At 46.4% G+C, this 20,343-nt stretch overlaps 2 protein-coding genes across 2 annotated transcripts in view; one reads left to right on the forward strand and one right to left on the reverse strand.

Moving 5' to 3' along the window:
• Positions 1-1,813: 1,813 nt before the first annotated feature.
• Positions 1,814-15,093, reverse strand: hibadhb (3-hydroxyisobutyrate dehydrogenase b). The gene is made up of 8 exons (XM_064946754.1): positions 14,975-15,093; positions 10,490-10,650; positions 9,970-10,079; positions 9,671-9,792; positions 3,958-4,091; positions 3,509-3,585; positions 2,833-2,989; positions 1,814-2,594 (listed from the first exon to the last, which is right to left on the reverse strand). Exons 1-8 carry the CDS (start codon positions 15,042-15,044, stop codon positions 2,424-2,426), a joined length of 1,002 nt encoding a protein of 333 aa, XP_064802826.1. The 5' UTR covers positions 15,045-15,093; the 3' UTR covers positions 1,814-2,423.
• A 1,320-nt stretch (positions 15,094-16,413) lies between these two features.
• Positions 16,414-20,343, forward strand: part of tax1bp1b (Tax1 (human T-cell leukemia virus type I) binding protein 1b) — a 42,027-nt gene continuing 38,097 nt past the window's right edge. The window contains 2 exon segments of the mRNA XM_064946755.1: positions 16,414-16,537; positions 19,259-19,452. Coding sequence (XP_064802827.1) covers positions 19,276-19,452 — 177 coding nt within the window. The 5' untranslated portion in view covers positions 16,414-16,537; positions 19,259-19,275.

The following is a 20,343-nucleotide window of genomic DNA, read 5'->3' on the forward strand; positions in this document are numbered from 1 at the left end:
ACAGTCCACCATCCAAAGAACATCCAGCCAATTTGACACAACCTTGTGAAGCTTTGGAGTCATGGGCCAGAATTCCTGTGTAACACGTGACACCTTGTAGTTCATGCCTCAACGAATTGAGGCTGTTCTAAGAGCAAAAACAGGGGGGGCAACTCAATATTAGGAAGGTGTTCATAATGTTTGGTATACTCTTGTGTATAAGAACCACTATTGAATTCTATAGGCTTATTACACAACCACCTTCAGCACTCTGGCTCACTCCTCCCCGTCTGGCTGCATAAGGCAGCAATAGAGGCGCTCCACTTCTGGTCTTTGGCCATCTTCTCCTCTGTATGTACAGCACATTGCATTGCATTTTGCTTAATCTATAGGAAGAAGCTATACTGTAACAGCCAGTCAGTTCCTGTGCATGCAGAATTCACACACGCTTATGTTAAAAATCAGGGCCAGTTGTATTATTTAGTTCACAATGTAGCAAAAACATTTGACAAAACAAGCATTTCTTATTGGATAAATTCAGGTAATTTCTTCCCCATTTCAGCCATTTGTTTCAGTTTGGTTCCTAGTGAATATACCCCAGTTTACGCTCTTATTTCCCCAAAAGAAAAAGCAGTCACCTACAGACATGAATGAAAGTATGTGGGACAGTTTAATAAACACACATTAGACATCTTTGCTGGAATACATATTTGTACTGTGATGCAAAACTTTAAAGTGCTTTACCCTCTCTAACGAGGAGCTTAATACAAATATAGAGTGATGTAATTATCTAGATCAGTCTCATCAGGTACCTCGTCTTCCTCCTGCTAACAGACACATCCTCCTGCAAACAGACAGTACAGACACATCCTGCTGCAAACAGACAGTACAGACACATCCTCCTGCTAACAGACAGTACAGACACATCCTCCTGCTAACAGACAGTACAGACACATCCTCCTGCTAAAACAGACAGTACAGACACATCCTCCTGCAAACAGACACATCCTCCTGCTAACAGACAGTACAGACACATACAGACACATCCTCCTGCAAACAGACAGTACAGACATCCTCCTGCAAACAGACAGTACAGACACATCCTCCTGCAAACAGACACATCCTCCTGCTAACAGACAGTACAGACACATCCTCCTGCATACAGACAGTACAGACACATCCTCCTGCTAACAGACAGTACAGACACATCCTCCTGCAAACAGACAGTACAGACACATCCTCCTGGAAACAGACAGTACAGACACATCCTCCTGGAAACAGACAGTACAGACACATCCTCCTGCTAACAGACAGTACAGACACATCCTCCTGCAAACAAACAGTACAGACACATCCTCCTGCAAACAGACAGTACAGACACATCCTCCTGCAAACAGACACATCCTCCTGCAAACAGACAGTACAGACACATCCTCCTGCAAACAGACACATCCTCCTGCAAACAGACACATCCTCCTGCAAACAGACAGTACAGACACATCCTCCTGCAAACAGACAGTACAGACACATCCTCCTGCTAACAGACAGTACAGACACATCCTCCTGCTAACAGACAGTACAGACACATCCTCCTGCTAACAGACAGTACAGACACATCCTCCTGCAAACAGACAGTACAGACACATCCTCCTGCTAACAGACAGTACAGACACATCCTCCTGCAAACAGACAGTACAGACACATCCTCCTGCAAACAGACACATCCTCCTGCAAACAGACAGTACAGACACATCCTCCTGCAAACAGACACCTGTGAAAGGCTTTAGAGTAGTGGGTCAAAAAGCAATCCAATATCACTGGAAGGAAACATACCTATAGTCTCTCCTTTTATTAAACAGTAAAACACATACAAATAAGACAGGAACATTCTATCCCTCCCCATGTCAAGAGTAAATAAACCCAACAGGAAGAGAAAAACAAATCAATGAACAGGATCAACACGTGTGACGTTGCCGTGAGGCGAGTGGCGACTAGAACTAACAATCATCTGAAGTCCCAGTGGTCTATTGTTGACGAGTGTGGTCGTTAACGAGTATAATGCGGGTAATTTCCTTGACAACGCCTGGGTCTGCTTTCCATGACGACGCGTGTTAAGGTAGCACTGATATCGTCATGGTGATAGCTGTAGTGGTTAGTCAGCCTACTGAGTGACAGTGACTTGAGAGCCTCCCCACACCTCAACACATCCACAGTCTTCTAACCAAAGCCATCGAAAACATTATTAGAAAGCTACTTTAACAAAAGGCAGGATCACAGAGGCAACATGACTCCCATCTTACAGACACAGTGTAGTCTAGTACTCTGCTGAGATGATCTGTCACGTCATCACGGCTGGCTGCGCTCTCTTGGCTGTGACCCAATACACACGTCTTGACAAGTCCTGGGGAGAGGGGGGGGGGGGGGGGGGTACTGTTCCCCCACCCCTATTGGCCCTCCTCCTCCTCCTCATCCTCCCGCAGGAACTGGAAGACAGAGGAGAAGTCTTTGCTGGCGTAGCCCCGAGCACACATCATGCGGTATATCTGGTGGGCCAGGGAGCCCAGAGGGACAGGGGTCTTGGTGTTGGTGGCTGTAGTCTGGGCTAGCCCCAGGTCCTGAAGAGGACAAACTCTCATTAGCTCTCTGCCATCGTCGCTTGTTGTACACAGCACAGTTAAAAAAACATGTCAAACGCACATCTCTTTCCAGTTACATGAAAGTTAATACTATTGACAGAGACATTAACTAAAATAAAGTCACAGGAAATTAAAGAGCCCCTGAAGAATCATGTGTCACTCAAACATTTGTGTACTAAACATCTTGAGAGAGAGCGAGAGAGAGCGAGAGAGACACCTTGGCCATGAGTTGGGTCCCGAAGCCTCCCTGGTAGTTGTTTCCAGAGGGGACTCCCTCCATGACACCAGGTACAGGGTTGTAGGTGTCACTGGACCAGCAGCGGCCTGAACTCATGTTCAGGATCTTAGCCAGTAGCTTAGGGTCCAGACCTAGTCTGCCAGGGGCCAGGAAATCACAAGCATTTAAAAAAAATAATATATATATATATTTTACAAGTTTAAGGTGGGTTACTGTTTACTGTGTGTCATTTCTCTGATTGCTGGTTAGTCATAACTACAAGTAAAGGACGAGTCAGAGACAACATGTAGACAGTTGATAGAGTAGGAGCTTCATAAAAATAAGGAGCTTTTCCATTGGATAGTTACTTTAAGAGAGAGTTCCATTGGATAGTTACTTTAAGAGAGAGTTCCATTGGATAGTTACTTTAAGAGAGAGTTCCATTGGATAGTTACTTTAAGAGAGAGTTCCATTGGATAGTTACTTTAAGAGAGAGTTCCATTGGATAGTTACTTTAAGAGAGAGTTCCATTGGATAGTTACTTTGAGAGCGACTATAGTGGTGTTACAGATCTGTACGATACTCACAGCATGGTTCTGTTCATCAAGCGTTAAGTACAACAAGACATTTTGTCAGAGATACGTTCTCTGCTGTGAATGTATTGGGAATACTCAACCTGATGCCAAGGTTCATGGTCTCAGAGGTCCCGATCATGCCTATCGCCAGCAGCATATTGTTGCAGATTTTGGCTGCCTGTAAGAAACAGTCTGCTGGTTACATCCCATGTAGTCACATGTCGTTTTGTAATAATCCACCCATAATGTAGGAATGTAATGTGTGTATCCCCAATGGCACCCTATTCCCTAAAGTGTTTAATTTTTGACCAAGGCCTCGAGGACAGGTAGCCTAACGGTTAAGAGCATTGGGTCAGTAACAAAAAGGTTGCTGGTTTGAATCCCTGCACCGACTTGGTGAAAAGGCACTTAACACAAATTTCTCATGTAGGTTTCTCTGGATAAGAGCGTCTGCTAAATGACCCCACACCATTATTTATTTATAGAAATAAACAAAGAAAATAGGGGGCCATTTGAGACACAGGTCATGTAAATGTGTAGGACTACCTACCTGTCCAGTGCCGACAGCCCCACAGTACACCACGTTGGCTCCCATACAGGTGAGCAGCTCCTGGGCTGCAGTGAACTCCTCCTCTACTCCCCCCACCATGAAGGTCAGCTTCCCCGAGCTGGCAGCCCCCACACCTGGACAGAGGAGGGTGAGATGCACATCCTAAACGTGAGAATATCTGATGAAGACTTGGCTGAAGTGGAAACCTCCTCTACTCCCCCCACCATGAAGGTCAGCTTCCCCGAGCTGGCAGCCCCCACACCTGGACAGAGGAGGGTGAGATGCACATCCTAAACGTGAGAATATCTGATGAAGACTTGGCTGAAGTGGAAACCTCCTCTACTCCCCCCACCATGAAGGTCAGCTTCCCCGCTGGCAGCCCCCACACCTGGACAGAGGAGGGTGAGATGCACATCCTAAACGTGAGAATATCTGATGAAGACTTGGCTGAAGTGGAAACCTCCTCTACTCCCCCCACCATGAAGGTCAGCTTCCCCGAGCTGGCAGCCCCCACACCTGGACAGAGGAGGGTGAGATGCACATCCTAAACGTGAGAATATCTGATGAAGACTTGGCTGAAGTGGAAACCTCCTCTACTCCCCCCACCATGAAGGTCAGCTTCCCCGAGCTGGCAGCCCCCACACCTGGACAGAAGGAGGGTGAGATGCACATCCTAAACGTGAGAATATCTGATGAAGACTTGGCTGAAGTGGAAACCTCCTCTACTCCCCCCACCATGAAGGTCAGCTTCCCCGAGCTGGCAGCCCCCACACCTGGACAGAGGAGGGTGAGATGCACATCCTAAACGTGAGAATATCTGATGAAGACTTGGCTGAAGTGGAAACCTTGTACATTTGGGAGCATTGCACGCACCAGACAAACACACGCCCCGGGCCTTGGGATGGGCTGTGCTTGTAGCTTAGAAAACATGGCGGTTTCACGACAAGTCTGTCAGTCACTGTTGTTACTTCTCAAAACTTATGAGGTAATCACAGAAAGATTGATGCAAATCAACAGAGCACTTTACTAAAACAGCTTGTTCCCTTGTCAAACACCCGCCCTTCTCTCACCAAGTTTGGCTGAGAAAGTAATTCCACATCAAATCAACTGAAATGAAAAAGGAGGCAAGCCCAAGGCTTGTGGATGGTTTCAGTAGCTTCATACTCAGTCCAACATAAGGCTGTGGGGAAAGTAAAGGGAGCTAAACACATTTAGACAAAACAAAGTGGCAGCAAAAAGCTGGCTGAGAGAAAGATGTCTTAAATCCAATGACAAATGTGGGATAACCAGTTAAAATATATTTAAAAAAAAGGGGGGATTATTTTAAACACATTAAAAACTTAAGATACAAAGCCCCAAAATGCATAGATAAAAAAGGCAACTCTTTCATTTCTGTTGCCAAAGCTACAGGCCCTCGGTCTCTGCCATAATAATGGGCAGTGTGTGTGAGACGACTGCATCTCTGCCATGTCACACAGCCTGGGAACCAACACACACACGGAGTCTCTCAGGACATGCATTACAGTGAAAGTCAATGTGTTTGTTGGTGGCTACGTAGCTGGAGTTCTGTGGTCAAACGTTTTCATTCCAGTCAGCACAGTCGTCTTCAACGATAAACATTTCCCAAGGCTTTACGTACAAGTCTAATTGATTTCAATACAAATGTATAAGAAAACAATTGTATTTTTCTGTGTCGTAATGGACTGGATTTGGGACTAGGTTATTGAATGATGACTACGCTGACAGAGCAGGGGCGCGTTCCAAAATAGAACCCTACTCCCCTATATTGTGCACTACTTTTAACGAGCTCCCTGTGGGCTCTGGTCAACAGTAGTGTACTATATAGGGCTCTGGTCAACAGTAGTGTACAATATAGGTAACTGGGCTCTGGTCAACAGTAGTGCACTATATAGGGGACAGGGGCCCATTTGGGCTGCATCCCAGGTTGTGGCTTTCCTATTATTGCTCCAGAAAACAAGGCATTCCTTCCAACAAGGAGTCTGCTGCCAAACCTCTCTGACGCACTGTGGGTTCTGGCTGGAAGAGGCAACACATGAAGGACAGAGAACCAGAGGTCTCTCAAAAGCACAGGGAAACAGCCTGAGTTTACACCATCTCTCACAAAGTAAGTCTGGATTGGAGAAGGGACTCTGGATACATCCAAACTGGGCTACAGCAAAGCTCCTTGCTGGATTCAGAACAAGCAGAGTTGGAAGTTCTGAACATGATGTGTCTCCTGATCAAAGGCTCAAGTCTTGGTTCCAGTACCATCATCTGGGTAACAATGACAAGTCTCATCGCATTCCAGCACAGTATCAAGGTAGTAACACGCTCCAATACTGGACTCTAACCAAACACACACCTCCGTGACCTGCAGCCACCCAAGTTCAACGTGGGAAGCTAGACAGCCTTAATCCATGAGCACTGCCACAGGAAGGATGCATATAAATCATTACTAATCTTTAGGGCCTGGTGGTAAAATATGCCAACATCAACTCAAAGTGGCTTTCCTCAAGTTAAAAGGCGGAGTTCAAACAAACAGTGTGTGTAGTGTGTGTTTCCCCTGAAGACTGATTTTACAGCTTGGAGCCTTTCTGAAGGTCAGTGTGCATCTACCCTGAAGACTGTGATAGTGTTTTACAGCTTGGAGGTCAGTATGGCTCTTCCCCATTTTCCCTAACCCCCCCCCAGTGTCTGAACGCCAAACCGTAACCTATTCCCTATTTAGTGCACAACTTTTGACCAGGGCCCATAAGGAACTGCTCCTCTTTATGACCCAGTCTGTCAGGTAGGTCCTCCTCCGCCTCTTTATGACCTAGTCTGTCAGGTAGGTCCTCCTCCGCCTCCTCCTCCTCTTTATGACCCAGTCTGTCAGGTAGGTCCTCCTCCGCCTCTTTATGACCCAGTCTGTCAGGTAGGTCCTCCTCCTCCTCCTCTTTATGACCCAGTCTGTCAGGTAGGTCCTCCTCCTCCTCTTTATGACCCAGTCTGTCAGGTAGGTCCTCCTCCTCTTTATGACCCAGTCTGTCAGGTAGGTCCTCCTCCGCCTCCTCCTCCTCTTTATGACCTAGTCTGTCAGGTAGGTCCTCCTCCGCCTCCTCCTCCTCTTTATGACCTAGTCTGTCAGGTAGGTCCTCCGCCTCTTTATGACCCAGTCTGTCAGGTAGGTCCTCCTCCGCCTCCTCCTCCTCTTTATGACCTAGTCTGTCAGGTAGGTCCTCCTCCTCCTCCTCCTCCTCTTTATGACCCAGTCTGTCAGGTAGGTCCTCCTCCGCCTCCTCCTCCTCTTTATGACCTAGTCTGTCAGGTAGGTCCTCCTCCTCCTCCTCATGACCCAGGCTGTCAGGTAGGTCCTCCTCCTCCTCCACCTCCTCCTCCTCCTCTTTATGACCCAGGCTGTCAGGTAGGTCCTCCTCCTCCTCTTCATGACCCAGTCTGTCAGGTAGGTCCTCCTCCTCCTCTTCATGACCCAGGCTGTCAGGTAGGTCCTCCTCCGCCTCCTCCTCCTCTTCATGACCCAGTCTGTCAGGTAGGTCCTCCTCCGCCTCCTCTTTATGACCTAGTCTGTCAGGTAGGTCCTCCTCATGACCCAGGCTGTCAGGTAGGTCCTCCTCCGCCTCCTCCTCCTCTTTATGACCCAGGCTGTCAGGTAGGTCCTCCTCCTCCTCTTTATGACCCAGGCTGTCAGGTAGGTCCTCCTCCGCCTCCTCCTCCTCTTTATGACCCAGGCTGTCAGGTAGGTCCTCCTCATCCTCTTTATGACCCAGGCTGTCAGGTAGGTCCTCCTCATCCTCTTCATGACCCAGGCTGTCAGGTAGGTCCTCCTCATGACCCAGGCTGTCAGGTAGGTCCTCCTCCGCCTCCTCCTCCTCTTTATGACCCAGGCTGTCAGGTAGGTCCTCCTCATCCTCTTTATGACCCAGGCTGTCAGGTAGGTCCTCCTCATCCTCTTCATGACCCAGGCTGTCAGGTAGGTCCTCCTCCTCCTCCTCCTCATGACCCAGGCTGTCAGGTAGGTCCTCCTCCTCCTCTTTATGACCCAGGCTGTCAGGTAGGTCCTCCTCCTCCTCCTCTTCATGACCCAGGCTGTCAGGTAGGTACTCCTCCTCCTCCTCTTCATGACCCAGGCTGTCAGGTAGGTACTCATCCTCCTCCTCTTCATGACCCAGTCTGTCAGGTAGGTACTCCTCCTCTTTATGACCCAGTCTGTCAGGTAGGTACTCCTCCTCTTTATGACCCAGTCTGTCAGGTAGGTACTCCTCCTCTTTATGACCCAGTCTGTCAGGTAGGTCCTCCTCCTCCTCCTCCTCTTCATGACCCAGGCTGTCAGGTAGGTACTCCTCCTCCTCCTCCTCTTCATGACCCAGGCTGTCAGGTAGTTCCTCCTCCTCTTTATGACCCAGTCTGTCAGGTAGGTACTCATCCTCTTTATGACCCAGGCTGTCAGGTAGGTACTCATCCTCTTTATGACCCAGGCTGTCAGGTAGGTACTCATCCTCTTCATGACCCAGTCTGTCAGGTAGTTCCTCCTCCTCTTCATGACCCAGTCTGTCAGGTAGGTACTCATCCTCTTCATGACCCAGTCTGTCAGGTAGGTCCTCCTCCTCTTCATGACCCAGGCTGTCAGGTAGGTCCTCCTCCTCCTCTTCATGACCCAGGCTGTCAGGTAGGTCCTCCTCCTCCTCTTCATGACCCAGGCTGTCAGGTAGGTCCTCCTCCTCCTCTTCATGACCCAGGCTGTCAGGTAGGTCCTCCTCCTCTTCATGACCCAGGCTGTCAGGTAGGTAAGGTACTCCTCTTTACTACCCAGACTGAACCATCAATAGGATAAGGAGAGAGACTGAATGGATTCACCATTTTGTCAGACATGAAAGGAAATGATCCAGTGTCGGCCATTTTAACCTGAACCAAGGCCCACATGGGAGTCTGCTGTCCTGGGTAGAGTCACCAGGTTGTCAGAAGAAATACAGATCAGTCCTCCTCCCAGTGGAATTCACAGATACACACGTGTGGCAACAGAGACATGAGTACACATATGATCATGACGGAGATGTTTCTCTTTATATAACTTGGTCAAATGGTTTGTAGTAAAAAAAAAGTTTAATTGTTGTGAAGTTGTGCTATGAGAGAGAGATGCACTGGTCGTAGACTTTAAAAAACACATTTTCAGAAAAGAAGGGTCAGAAATAGTTTTTTGAGCTGCTGGGATCTGAGAGCGGAGCGTTTGGATGGAAGGGTCATCGGATCAAACTCCAGATGCTGGGATCTTAAATAATCCACATCATGGGCCACAAATGTGCTAGAGAGAGCAATCTACTAAATCTGGTCCATTTCAACAATTAGGGAGTGGAGAGGCTGGTCCTCTCAGATTGCAGCAGAGACCCCCAAGGCAATACTGCATCCCAAATGTCAGCATAGTCCTATGGGTCAAAAGTAGCGCACTATATTTACATAAGTTTTGTTATTTAACTAGGAAATTCAGGTAAGAACAAATTCTTATTTACAATGACGGCCTACCCAGACGACCCTGGGCCAATTGTGCGCCGCGTTATGGGACTCCCAATCACGGCCGGATGTGATACAGCCTGGATTTGAACCAGGGACCGTAGTGATGCCTTTTGCACTGAGAAGCAGTGCCTTAGACTGCTGAGCCATTCAGGAGCCCTATATAGGGAAGAGTGCCATTTGGAATGCAGTCTGTATTAGTCCTTACCTCCTGACACAGGTGCGTCCATAAAAACTGCCCCCATCTTCTCTGCGGCCACAGCCATCTCCTTGGAAACGGCTGGGTCGATGGTGCTGGAGTCGATGAGTAGCGAGCCTTTCTTAACCTTCCTGTAGAACAGTAAAGTACCCACCTTATAATTTAAAACAGCAGTCTGAAGGGTTTCTGTTAAAGACAGATAGCTAAGTGACTTGATTCTTGTATTAGGACTCTGGTCAAAAGTAGTGCACTATAAAGGGAGCCATTTGGGACATAACCAGTGAGTAATCGAGAGCGAGGGATCTTACTTGAGGATACCGTTGGGCCCAGTGTAAACCTCGATGACGTTGGGACTGGAGGGCAGCATGGTGACGACGCGGTCTGCCTGGTCTGCCACCTCCGCAGGGTTATCCACAATCTGACAAAACAGGGCTTTATTCATTAGGGCACGCCGTAGCAAAATGTTTCAAATACAAAAACGAGTGTTTCCTATTGGACAAGTTCAGGTAGCCCCTCCCTGTTTTAGTCTGTTGGTGCCTAATGAATAAGCTACACCCCAGGCAAGCGCAACCATTAGGATTCAATTAAGAAGTAGTTTGTCAATGACGAGAGTAAAATGTTATGATGGACTCAGTTTGTTTGGACACTCATTTAAGTGGTTTCACCCATCTACAATAGACTGTTTTAGTCGTGGTATTTTGTGTGTGTTTTTGGAGCACCTACCAGCTGACATCACATCAGAGAGCTATGACATGCCATCAGCCGGCGCATTTCGCTCAATGCACTGACATTAGCAAACAAGCAAGATAGTTTTTGTTGTTGTCCCACCTGGGCACCCAACTCTTGCAGTTCTTTGCAGGACTCAGGGAAGACGTCAGTGGCGATGACGGGGTATCCGTGCTTCAGTAGGTTCTTGGCCATGGGTTTTCCCATGTTCCCCAGGCCGATGAAACCCACCTGGGTCTTAGAGGCCATGGACCTGCTGGAGACTGGGAGGTACAAGGGTGTATTCATCAGTGCAAACCAGTGCAAAACATTACAACAAAAACTAGTGTTTCTTATTGGACAAGTTCAGGTAGGCCTGGGTCCCTCCCTTTTTGGTTCCTAATACACCCCAGGAACAACTTGTATTAAGACTAGACTACTACCCGAAGCCTTTTGTTATCCTTTCAGCCAAGCTGAGACGGCTCTAATACAGCTTTTCTGTGTAGGCCTTCACTACAAAAATACATTGTCAGAATGTGAAAAACTATAGTCTCTTGCAAAATGCTGTTAAAAGGCTCCCTAGTCCATTGGAACAGCCAGGACACTTCTAATCGAGGCCTTGCCGTTCTGTTTCAATGAAATCCAAACATAACACAGCCCTATCAATAGTTACCCAAGACCTGTATAGTACATTGCAGTGGGTAATGTCAGAGGCAAGCTTGATAAAAACTAAATACGACCCAAGGAAAGTTGGCCAGACATTTCTACTTTGATTCCAGACATTCATCTTTTCCTGAGAATGAATTTAATTTCAAATCCTAAACCATTTGATATGAAAACCCACTGCAGCCCTTGTAGTGCCAGTCAAGCTGATGCGAACACAATAATTACATATCAAAGCAGTAAACAGGTAGTGAACTCATTCACCATTTCCTATAAAAACATGTATGAAGGCTGAAAGTAGAGATGTGTTAGCCAAAGGGCATCTTATAAATAAACTGTGGTGTGTAAATGTGAGAGAAGAAGGGGGGGCATTCAGGCTACAAGTCTCTCACATGGCTGGCTCTCCCAGCCAATCTTCATAGTGGCTTCAGTGGAAAGAGACACCTGACCTGCCACTGTTGGACTGACGCCGCGTTCACTTGTTAGTTGGAACTAGGAAACTCCGAAATTTACAACTTGCTAACTGATTTTAGTCATACACGTGCCACATTCAAGAATCAGCAAGTTGTAAATGCCAGAGTTCCGACTAGCATTTGAACGTGGGACAAGGATACTACCAGACACACACACACTCAAAACTACAGCACACAAAACCCCATGGCTGCGTCTCAATAATCTCTACTTCCTCCTGAACTGTGACCTCCCACAAATGTAAAGGCATTAGAATGGTGTAGGCCTGGGCTAGAGGGAGTTTCCATGTACCAGTCAATTCCATGAAGGGACGTGAACCAGAGCGTACGTCGAGAGATTGTTGGGACCCAACCCCGGTCTTGTGTGGTAGACCTACTGCCAATGCAATGAAGGTCACTGGCCCTTAATCATGACTCAGTTCCATTCCACAGAGTCATTGGAGAAAGGGGTCTTCTGTATGGGGGAGTTTTGTTATGCTCTCCGACACTCAGTCTGAACATGAACACGCATCGCTTGCGGTATGGTTTTGGAAGCATAAAGGTTATTTCATATCAATGAGAAAATATACTTTTTTTTTAAGGATACATTTACACACACCTTCATAAAAGGTTAGTGTTCCAAAATAACCAGATCTCCATGTTGCAGCTCTTTTGAACAGAAGACGGACAGAAGACAGGCGACCACCTACGCCAATTAGCCATCTAGCATTCTCCGAACACCTGTATGCAAACCTGCTACATCAAGAGCATCTTTTTTAGATTTAGGATTCTGTCTCCCTGATGTAAGGGCTATGCTTCAAAAGCCACAATTATTGTTTTGCAAGCGATAATTAACATTTCTAAACGTGAAAACAGTGTTGGATTGTAGTTGACACAAGCCAGTCGTGGGCGAAGCTAACCACATAAAACTGTAGGGAGAATGCCGCCTAGAGTTTGAGAGCTAGGAGGTCATGTTTTTCACAAGGCTGGTTATCAAGGTTGAGCTACCGGCAAGGACAGTAGGCTGGGTTATCAAGGTAAGGGTTGAGCTACCAGCGAGGACAGTAGGCTGGGTTATCAAGGCAAGGGTTGAGCTACCGGCAAGGACAGTAGGTTGGGTTATCAAGGTAAGGGTTGAGCTACCGGCGAGGACAGTAGGTTGGGTTATCAAGGTAAGGGTTGAGCTACCGGCGAGGACAGTAGGTTGGGTTATCAAGGTAAGGGTTGAGCTACCGGCGAGGACAGTAGGTTGGGTTATCAAGGTAAGGGTTGAGCTACCGGCGAGGACAGTAGGTTGGGTTATCAAGGTAAGGGTTGAGCTACCGGCGAGGACAGTAGGTTGGGTTATCAAGGTAAGGGTTGAGCTACCGGCGAGGACAGTAGGTTGGGTTATCAAGGTAAGGGTTGAGCTACCGGCAAGGACAGTAGGTTGGGTTATCAAGGTAAGGGTTGAGCTACCGGCGAGGACAGTAGGTTGGGTTATCAAGGTAAGGGTTGAGCTACCGGCGAGGACAGTAGGTTGGGTTATCAAGGTAAGGGTTGAGCTACCGGCGAGGACAGTAGGTTGGGTTATCAAGGTAAGGGTTGAGCTACCAGCGAGGACAGTAGGTTGGGTTATCAAGGTAAGGGTTGAGCTACCGGCAAGGACAGTAGGTTGGGTTATCAAGGTAAGGGTTGAGCTACCAGCGAGGACAGTAGGCTGGGTTATCAAGGTAAGGGTTGAGCTACCGGCAAGGACAGTAGGTTGGGTTATCAAGGTAAGGGTTGAGCTACCGGCGAGGACAGTAGGTTGGGTTATCAAGGTAAGGGTTGAGCTACCGGCGAGGACAGTAGGTTGGGTTATCAAGGTAAGGGTTGAGCTACCGGCGAGGACAGTAGGCTGGGTTATCAAGGTAAGGGTTGAGCTACCAGCGAGGACAGTAGGCTGGGTTATCAAGGTAAGGGTTGAGCTACCGGCAAGGACAGTAGGTTGGGTTATCAAGGTAAGGGTTGAGCTACCGGCGAGGACAGTAGGTTGGGTTATCAAGGTAAGAGTTGAGCTACCGGCAAGGACAGTAGGTTGGGTTATCAAGGTAAGGGTTGAGCTACCGGCGAGGACAGTAGGCTGGGTTATCAAGGTAAGGGTTGAGCTACCGGCGAGGACAGTAGGCTGGGTTATCAAGGTAAGGGTTGAGCTACCAGCGAGGACAGTAGGTTGGGTTATCAAGGTAAGAGTTGAGCTACCGGCGAGGACAGTAGGCTGTGTTATCAAGGTTATCCAAGGTAGGGGGTTATCAAGGCAAGGGTTGAGCTACCAGCGAAGGACAGTAGGTTGGGTTATCAAGGTTGAGCTACCGGCGAGGACAGTAGGCTGGGTTATCAAGGTAAGGGTTGAGCTACCGGCGAGGACAGTAGGTTGGGTTATCAAGGTAAGGGTTGAGCTACCAGCGAGGACAGTAGGTTGGGTTATCAAGGTAAGGGTTGAGCTACCAGCGAGGACAGTAGGCTGGGTTATCAAGGTAAGGGTTGAGCTACCGGCAAGGACAGTAGGTTGGGTTATCAAGGTTGAGCTACCGGCGAGGACAGTAGGCTGGGTTATCAAGGTAAGGGTTGAGCTACCGGCGAGGACAGTAGGCTGGGTTATCAAGGTAAGGGTTGAGCTACCAGCGAGGACAGTAGGTTGGGTTTCAAGGTAAGGGTTAAGCTACCTTGAGGACAGTAGGGGCACAGCACTGGTATGAGAAGAGATGTAATAGAAACATGCAGCAGAACAGACAAGCTATAGCTGGGCTACATCTCAATGATCTGTACTGGCCTCACTCCCCTGCTTTTCCTTTCCTTACATTGTGCATGAGAGCTGGTTGATAAGCTGAAGCAGTGGTTCCCAACCTGGGGGTACTAGGACCCCTGGGGGTACTTGGTCTATTGGTAAAAGGCACATGGGGGACGAGGGACTTTAGGGGTACCCCAGGGATTAGTAAAATACAGTAGCTGGAAAAGGTTGGGAACCACTGAGCTAAAAGCTATTACTAGAAACACGGAGGAGTCTAACAAACGCGTGTACTGTACAGCATGCGTGGCATTATAATTGACAATATTTGTGCAAACAATCACCCTATTCAATACAGAACTCGCTTGGCTAATCGACTGACTTGCTGACAAGAGCTGTGGGAATTGACTTGACCCTGAACTTGTTACTTGTGCGAGATGCACACGGACACACCTTTGATTAGAACATTTGCTGGTGTTGGCTATCGGTCGTCTTGATAAACAACAAATGTTTCGATCAACCAACGTCCCATGACTTTAGCTAGCTCTTATAGCTAGCTAGCCATTTCAGCAAACTAACTAACGTTAGCAGAAGTGAACGAGCCACAACAGCCAATGCTAATCAACTATTGTTCAACGTTGATTTTTCACGCAGCGGTGCCTTTCGTGACATAGACGGGAATGGTCATCAAACAGGTCCTCAACATTGATGGTAGACATATTTTTGTTATATTTTTAAACTCCTTACCCAAAGTAAAGTCTACATGTTTGAGGCTCCTTCCCCATAGGTTCCGAGACCCCCTTAAAACAGCGGCCATGTTTCTTTCCTTTCTGACCACGGATTCAGCGTGACATAATTGGGTGGGTTGTAAATGAAACGTTTTCTGCCCAATCACAAAGCCGCTTACCCAGGTTTATTTGCGATGAGAAACAGTGGGGGCGGGACATCTGAACTGCATGGACTTGAAGGACATGGCTGATTTCATAAATATAGCACTGAAATGCACAATCAGAAGTTAATAACACAATTTCAATGGTCTGCTCAGGCGGTGGAAACGCGTTTTCAATAGCTCAACCCTAAAGAAACCTAACGTTATCAGCAAATACAAGCATTTCGCCACACCCGCAATAACATCTGCTAAACGCGTGTATGCGACTAATAAAAATAAGATTTGAAATAAACTATATAATAACGGCATAGGGGGCATACTGTATTGTATCGTAATACGCCAATCATGTCACATACAGTCTTTGGCAGTCAGGGTTTCCCTAAATATGTCCATTTTGATCGAGTTATATTATATTATGGAAGAACAGTATCTGGGGTAGCGGAATATTATGGGGAGCCGTATCTGAATTTGGAACAGTTTGCTATATTATGGAACACTATCTTATAGGAGGAATTTGTTATTTCAGCAATACGGCCCGAGAGGGTGTGGTATATGGCCAACATACCAGGGCTAAGGGCTGTTCTTATGCAAGATGCAAAGCAGGTGCCAAATTGCTATTTATTATAATATGGTTACCAACGTCATTAGTGCAGTAAAAATACATGTTTTGTCATACCCCTGGTATAAGGTCTGTTATAAACATGGTTCGAGCCCTGAAGGCTGATTGCCTGACAGCTGTGGTCTCCCGAGTGGCGCAACGGTCTAAGGCACTCCCTGGTTCGAATCCAGGCTGTATCTCATCCGGCCGTGATTGGGAGTCCCATAGGGTGGCGCACAATTGGCCCAGCGTCGTCTGGGTTTGGCCGGGGTAGGCTGTCATTGTAAATAAGAATCTGTTCTTACCTGACTTGTCTAGTTAAATAAAGGTTACATTTAAAAATAGATATCAAATAGCTCGAATCCTCGAGCTGACAATGTAAAAATCTGTCGTTCTGCCCCTGAACAAGGCAGTTAACCCACGGTTCCTAGGCTGTCATTGTAAATAAGAACTTGTTCTTAAACTGACTTGCCTAGTTAAATAAAGGTTTTTAAAAAATGGCCCAAATATATTGACATCTACCATTTTGAAGGGTCCCACTCAAATTTCAGAGTTTCATTCCTGTAACAGAAAGTGAGTCAAATATCTATTCATTGTGCCATTCGTTATTTTAGCAACACGTTGTTAACAATTTGTTACATTGTAACAAGTTTGGAATTCCCACATGACAAATAACGGTATTTCTCCGGAAGTGATGTAGCTAATGTTGTTATTCTATTCCAGGAAGAGCGGACGGGGATTACGTTTAACATCGAGCAACTGCGTCAATAACAGTTTTGACGAATATCTTTGGTTTTCCTCAACTCTTCAGCATGGCAAATGGGTATGTTATCATATTATGTGCTCTTGTCGATAAAAAAGAAGAACTATTGAAAAATGTATTCGTCTTGCCCTGGTAACTTGATATGCAAGCTAACGAACTAACTGGCTAGCTAACTAGCCAAACCAAAGGGTCCCTGACAAAGCCAGGGCAGCAAACACATAACTAGCTAACTAGCTAGGTGGGTGGACGGACAACTCACGCTATCTTGGGAGGACATAGTACAAAGTTGGCTGAAGTCTTTGCCCCGTATCACGTTTTCCAGAATAGTCATTCATCTCTGTTAATGCTAGCTAGATACATAGTTAGCTAGATACATAGCCTAGCTATTGTTCCTATAGCTAGGCTATCTTTAAGGAGTTAGCTAGCAATATGTTAGATTACTAGCCTAAACAAGCACTTTACAGAGGATGCCATTTTAACTACACGATTTAGCTCGGCCTTTTTCTTTGTTTTGCCACATGTCCATATTTATGTCTGGAAGCCATATGATACTTGCCCAGTTAATTCTAATGCCAAAACATTAAATAACGTCAGCTAGCCCTAAAGTTACATCATTGTGTAATTTAATTTGGCTCTAACACTCTCACTGACACACGCACTGGGTTGTCAACAGTTCAGATAAAGATGCTATCAACCTGTAAAACCAAACCAGGTAGGTTCATGTCATTCATCACAATCCATATAATAAATGTATAATTATACCTATTTTTTTTTAGGTCACACACATTTGGCATGTCGATCAATGCTCTGCTATTGTATCATTTGGAAATGTTTTAGTACGAGCCTGTTTTTAACATGATTTAGTATGAGAATAAGTGGTGTGTGTTACTGGTGTGTTTTGTCTAGATTACAACCCCTGGCTTGTGTTTTCTTTCTCTATTTACTAATGTTGTCTTAGTTACTTCTCTTGTGCACCATTTTCCTGAACACGTCACTGTGACTGAACAGAGAGACTGGAAATTCCTGCTCATCTTGTCTGATCTTTAGGCCTCTATGTAGTGTTGTGGTGTTTCTCTTGTCATGATGTGTGTGTTTTTTTTTCTCCGATTTATTTTTATCCCAGCCCCAAATTGGGTGCTTTGGCTCTTGGTAGGCCATCATTGTAAGTTAGAATTTGTTCTTAAGTGACTTGCCTAGTTAAATAAAATAAAAAAGCCCACATGTCTTTATAAGACTTTTAGCGAGACTTCAGTGATATACCTTTTATCTGTTGAGAATGAGATCGTTGACAGCATTTTTTGCACAAGTCCTTTGACTGTTAACTTCTTTCTCATTGCAACAGGGTGGAATGTAGAATCTCTTATCTTGTTTCAGGGAAAATGCTGACAGATGTTGTGGCCAGAGGAATTGATCAGCACATTTAGGCGACAGTTTAGGCCAGACTAAACCTATACCCTTTATAGTTCACTATATGGGGAATAGCATTTGGACATTAAACGCTCTCTCACTGTGGTCGCTGATCAAGTCCTTTGTCTAAATATACCGACAACATTTAGTTTGGTTCTTTCCTCGGAGGTCTCAGTGGATGAAACAACTGGAGGCCGTATCTGGATTACTAAATAAGAACCGTCTGAATGAGATGGCATCCTTGCTGCTTTCTGTGAACCAACCACACTGCAAAGCTAAACACAGGAAGAACACCGTCCTAACCAATTTGATTTGCATTTTTAGATAAGACCTTTGTTGTTGGTACATTTAGATTACATTTGACATTTTAGTGACTAAGCAGACACTCTTATCCAGATCGACTTATGATGTTGGTATGTTAAACTTTCTGCTTGTTCAGTCATTGACTTCATAGTTTAGTGAAGAGCTGGGGAGCAGACCGTAACAGACCAACCCTTGTCAACTCTAGTCAGGGATGATGAGCGTGTCATAGTCATGCACACCATAGCAACAACAGTAGTCATATTCACCACGGCAACAACAGTAGTCATATTCACCACGGCAACAACGGAAGTCATATTCACCACGGCAACAACGGTAGTCATATTCACCACGGCCGGGAACAGTAGTCATTTTCACCACGGCAGCAACAGTGGTCGCGCACGCCACGGGAACAACTACATGGACAAGATTGATGACGGCATTTCTGGTCCGGGATGAGCCTATAAGACAGCTACTAGAGATGAATATCTTTATGACAGACTAATGAGCCGTAACTGAATGTACCGGGCTAATAGGCCCACTGTCATCTGCCCTTCTGGAGACTGAGCTTTGTTTAGAAATATTAAGACACTCCAGCTTTAAAAGAAGACATACGGTTGAAACGTCTCAGCTTTAAAAATATATTTTTTTAAAGAACACCATGAATTGAAAACCTTGTTGCAGTTATTTGTAGAAGATGCTGTCACCTTTCCTTTTTTTGGAATACAGGACCTCTGTTGTCCTTCTCTTCCCATGCAGCCTGTGCTGAGTGACCCATGTCTCTCTGTTGTCCTCCTTCTCTTCCCATGCAGCCTGTGCTGAGTGACCCATGCCTCTCTGTTGTCCTCCTTCTCTTCCCATGCAGCCTGTGCTGAGTGACCCATGCCTCTTAGTTGTCCTCCTTCTCTTCCCATGCAGCCTGTGCTGAGTGACCCATGCCTCTCTGTTGTCCTCCTTCTCTTCCCATGCAGCCTGTGCTGAGTGACCCATGCCTCTCTGCTGTCCTTCTCTTCCCATGCAGCCTGTGCTGAGTGACCCATGCCTCTCTGTTGTCCTCCTTCTCTTCCCATGCAGCCTGTGCTGAGTGACCGATGACTCTCTTCCTGGACGGGACATCAGTAGGCAGTGCCATGGACACGTCAAACTTTGCACACGTCATCTTCCAGAACGTGGGGAAGAGCTACCTGCCCCACGCCGCTCTAGAGTGTCACTACACTCTCACCCAGTTCATCAAACCACACCAGAAGGACTGGGTTGGCATATTCAAGGTGAGTCCGTCCTCTCTCCTTCCTCTCCCATGCGTCTCTTTTTAAGGTGGACTCGGTAAAATAGTGTACATCACACAGGGTTACTTTCAGCTTACAGAAATCAAACACAATTCCAAATCTGCCATTATTTAGCTCCTCCCAATTAGCCTATAGTGTCATTGCGTTTATGCTATCATGCCAAAACCTTGTCACGCCAAACATTTTTTCCACAGCGATGGAGTTGGCAAGAGCACGAACAGATCTGGGACCAGGCTAGTTCCCAATGCGTTCCATTGTGTTAGTCTGGTCAGTTGTGGTATGTTATTGTTGAAGCCTGTAAGCAGGAAGTACCCCTGGCCACACTGTGTAGAATAATAATGTCATGTTGCTTATTCATCTGCCCATAACAGGTCAATTCTATTTTAAAGGACCAAGGGCATCTGTCTTCCAAACTTGATTACACTTCTAGAGTGGGAACCTGGACACCTACTGACCTATAATTCCTATCTGGCCCAATCCACTCGCTGTGAGCAAGCATATTAGAATTGTTGTGTGTCCCTAATAGTTACCTATCCCCTTTTATAGGCACTACTTTTGGTCAGGCTCCACATGGCTCTGGTAAACAATAGTGCACTGTATAGGGTACCATTTAGCACTTAACTGAACTCTCAAGACTCCTGGTTTATCTGAGAGGTTTTGCTTTACTCATGTAAAAAAAAGTAAGTGTTTTTTAAAAGTAAGGTAACCATGTCCTGTAACCACTGTGTTTGAGTGCATTCTCAGTATGAAAAGTGAGGTTGGCAGAGCAGAAGGGGGGGTCTTTTTGTCCTGCTCTGCAGACTGGCGTGTTCCAGATGGATCTGGTTATAGGAGCACAGTAAATCCAATGCACTGGCAGGTATTGATTTGAGC

Source organism: Oncorhynchus masou, chromosome 29, assembly GCF_036934945.1.
Source record: "Oncorhynchus masou masou isolate Uvic2021 chromosome 29, UVic_Omas_1.1, whole genome shotgun sequence".
Taxonomy (NCBI): Eukaryota; Metazoa; Chordata; class Actinopteri; order Salmoniformes; family Salmonidae; genus Oncorhynchus; species Oncorhynchus masou.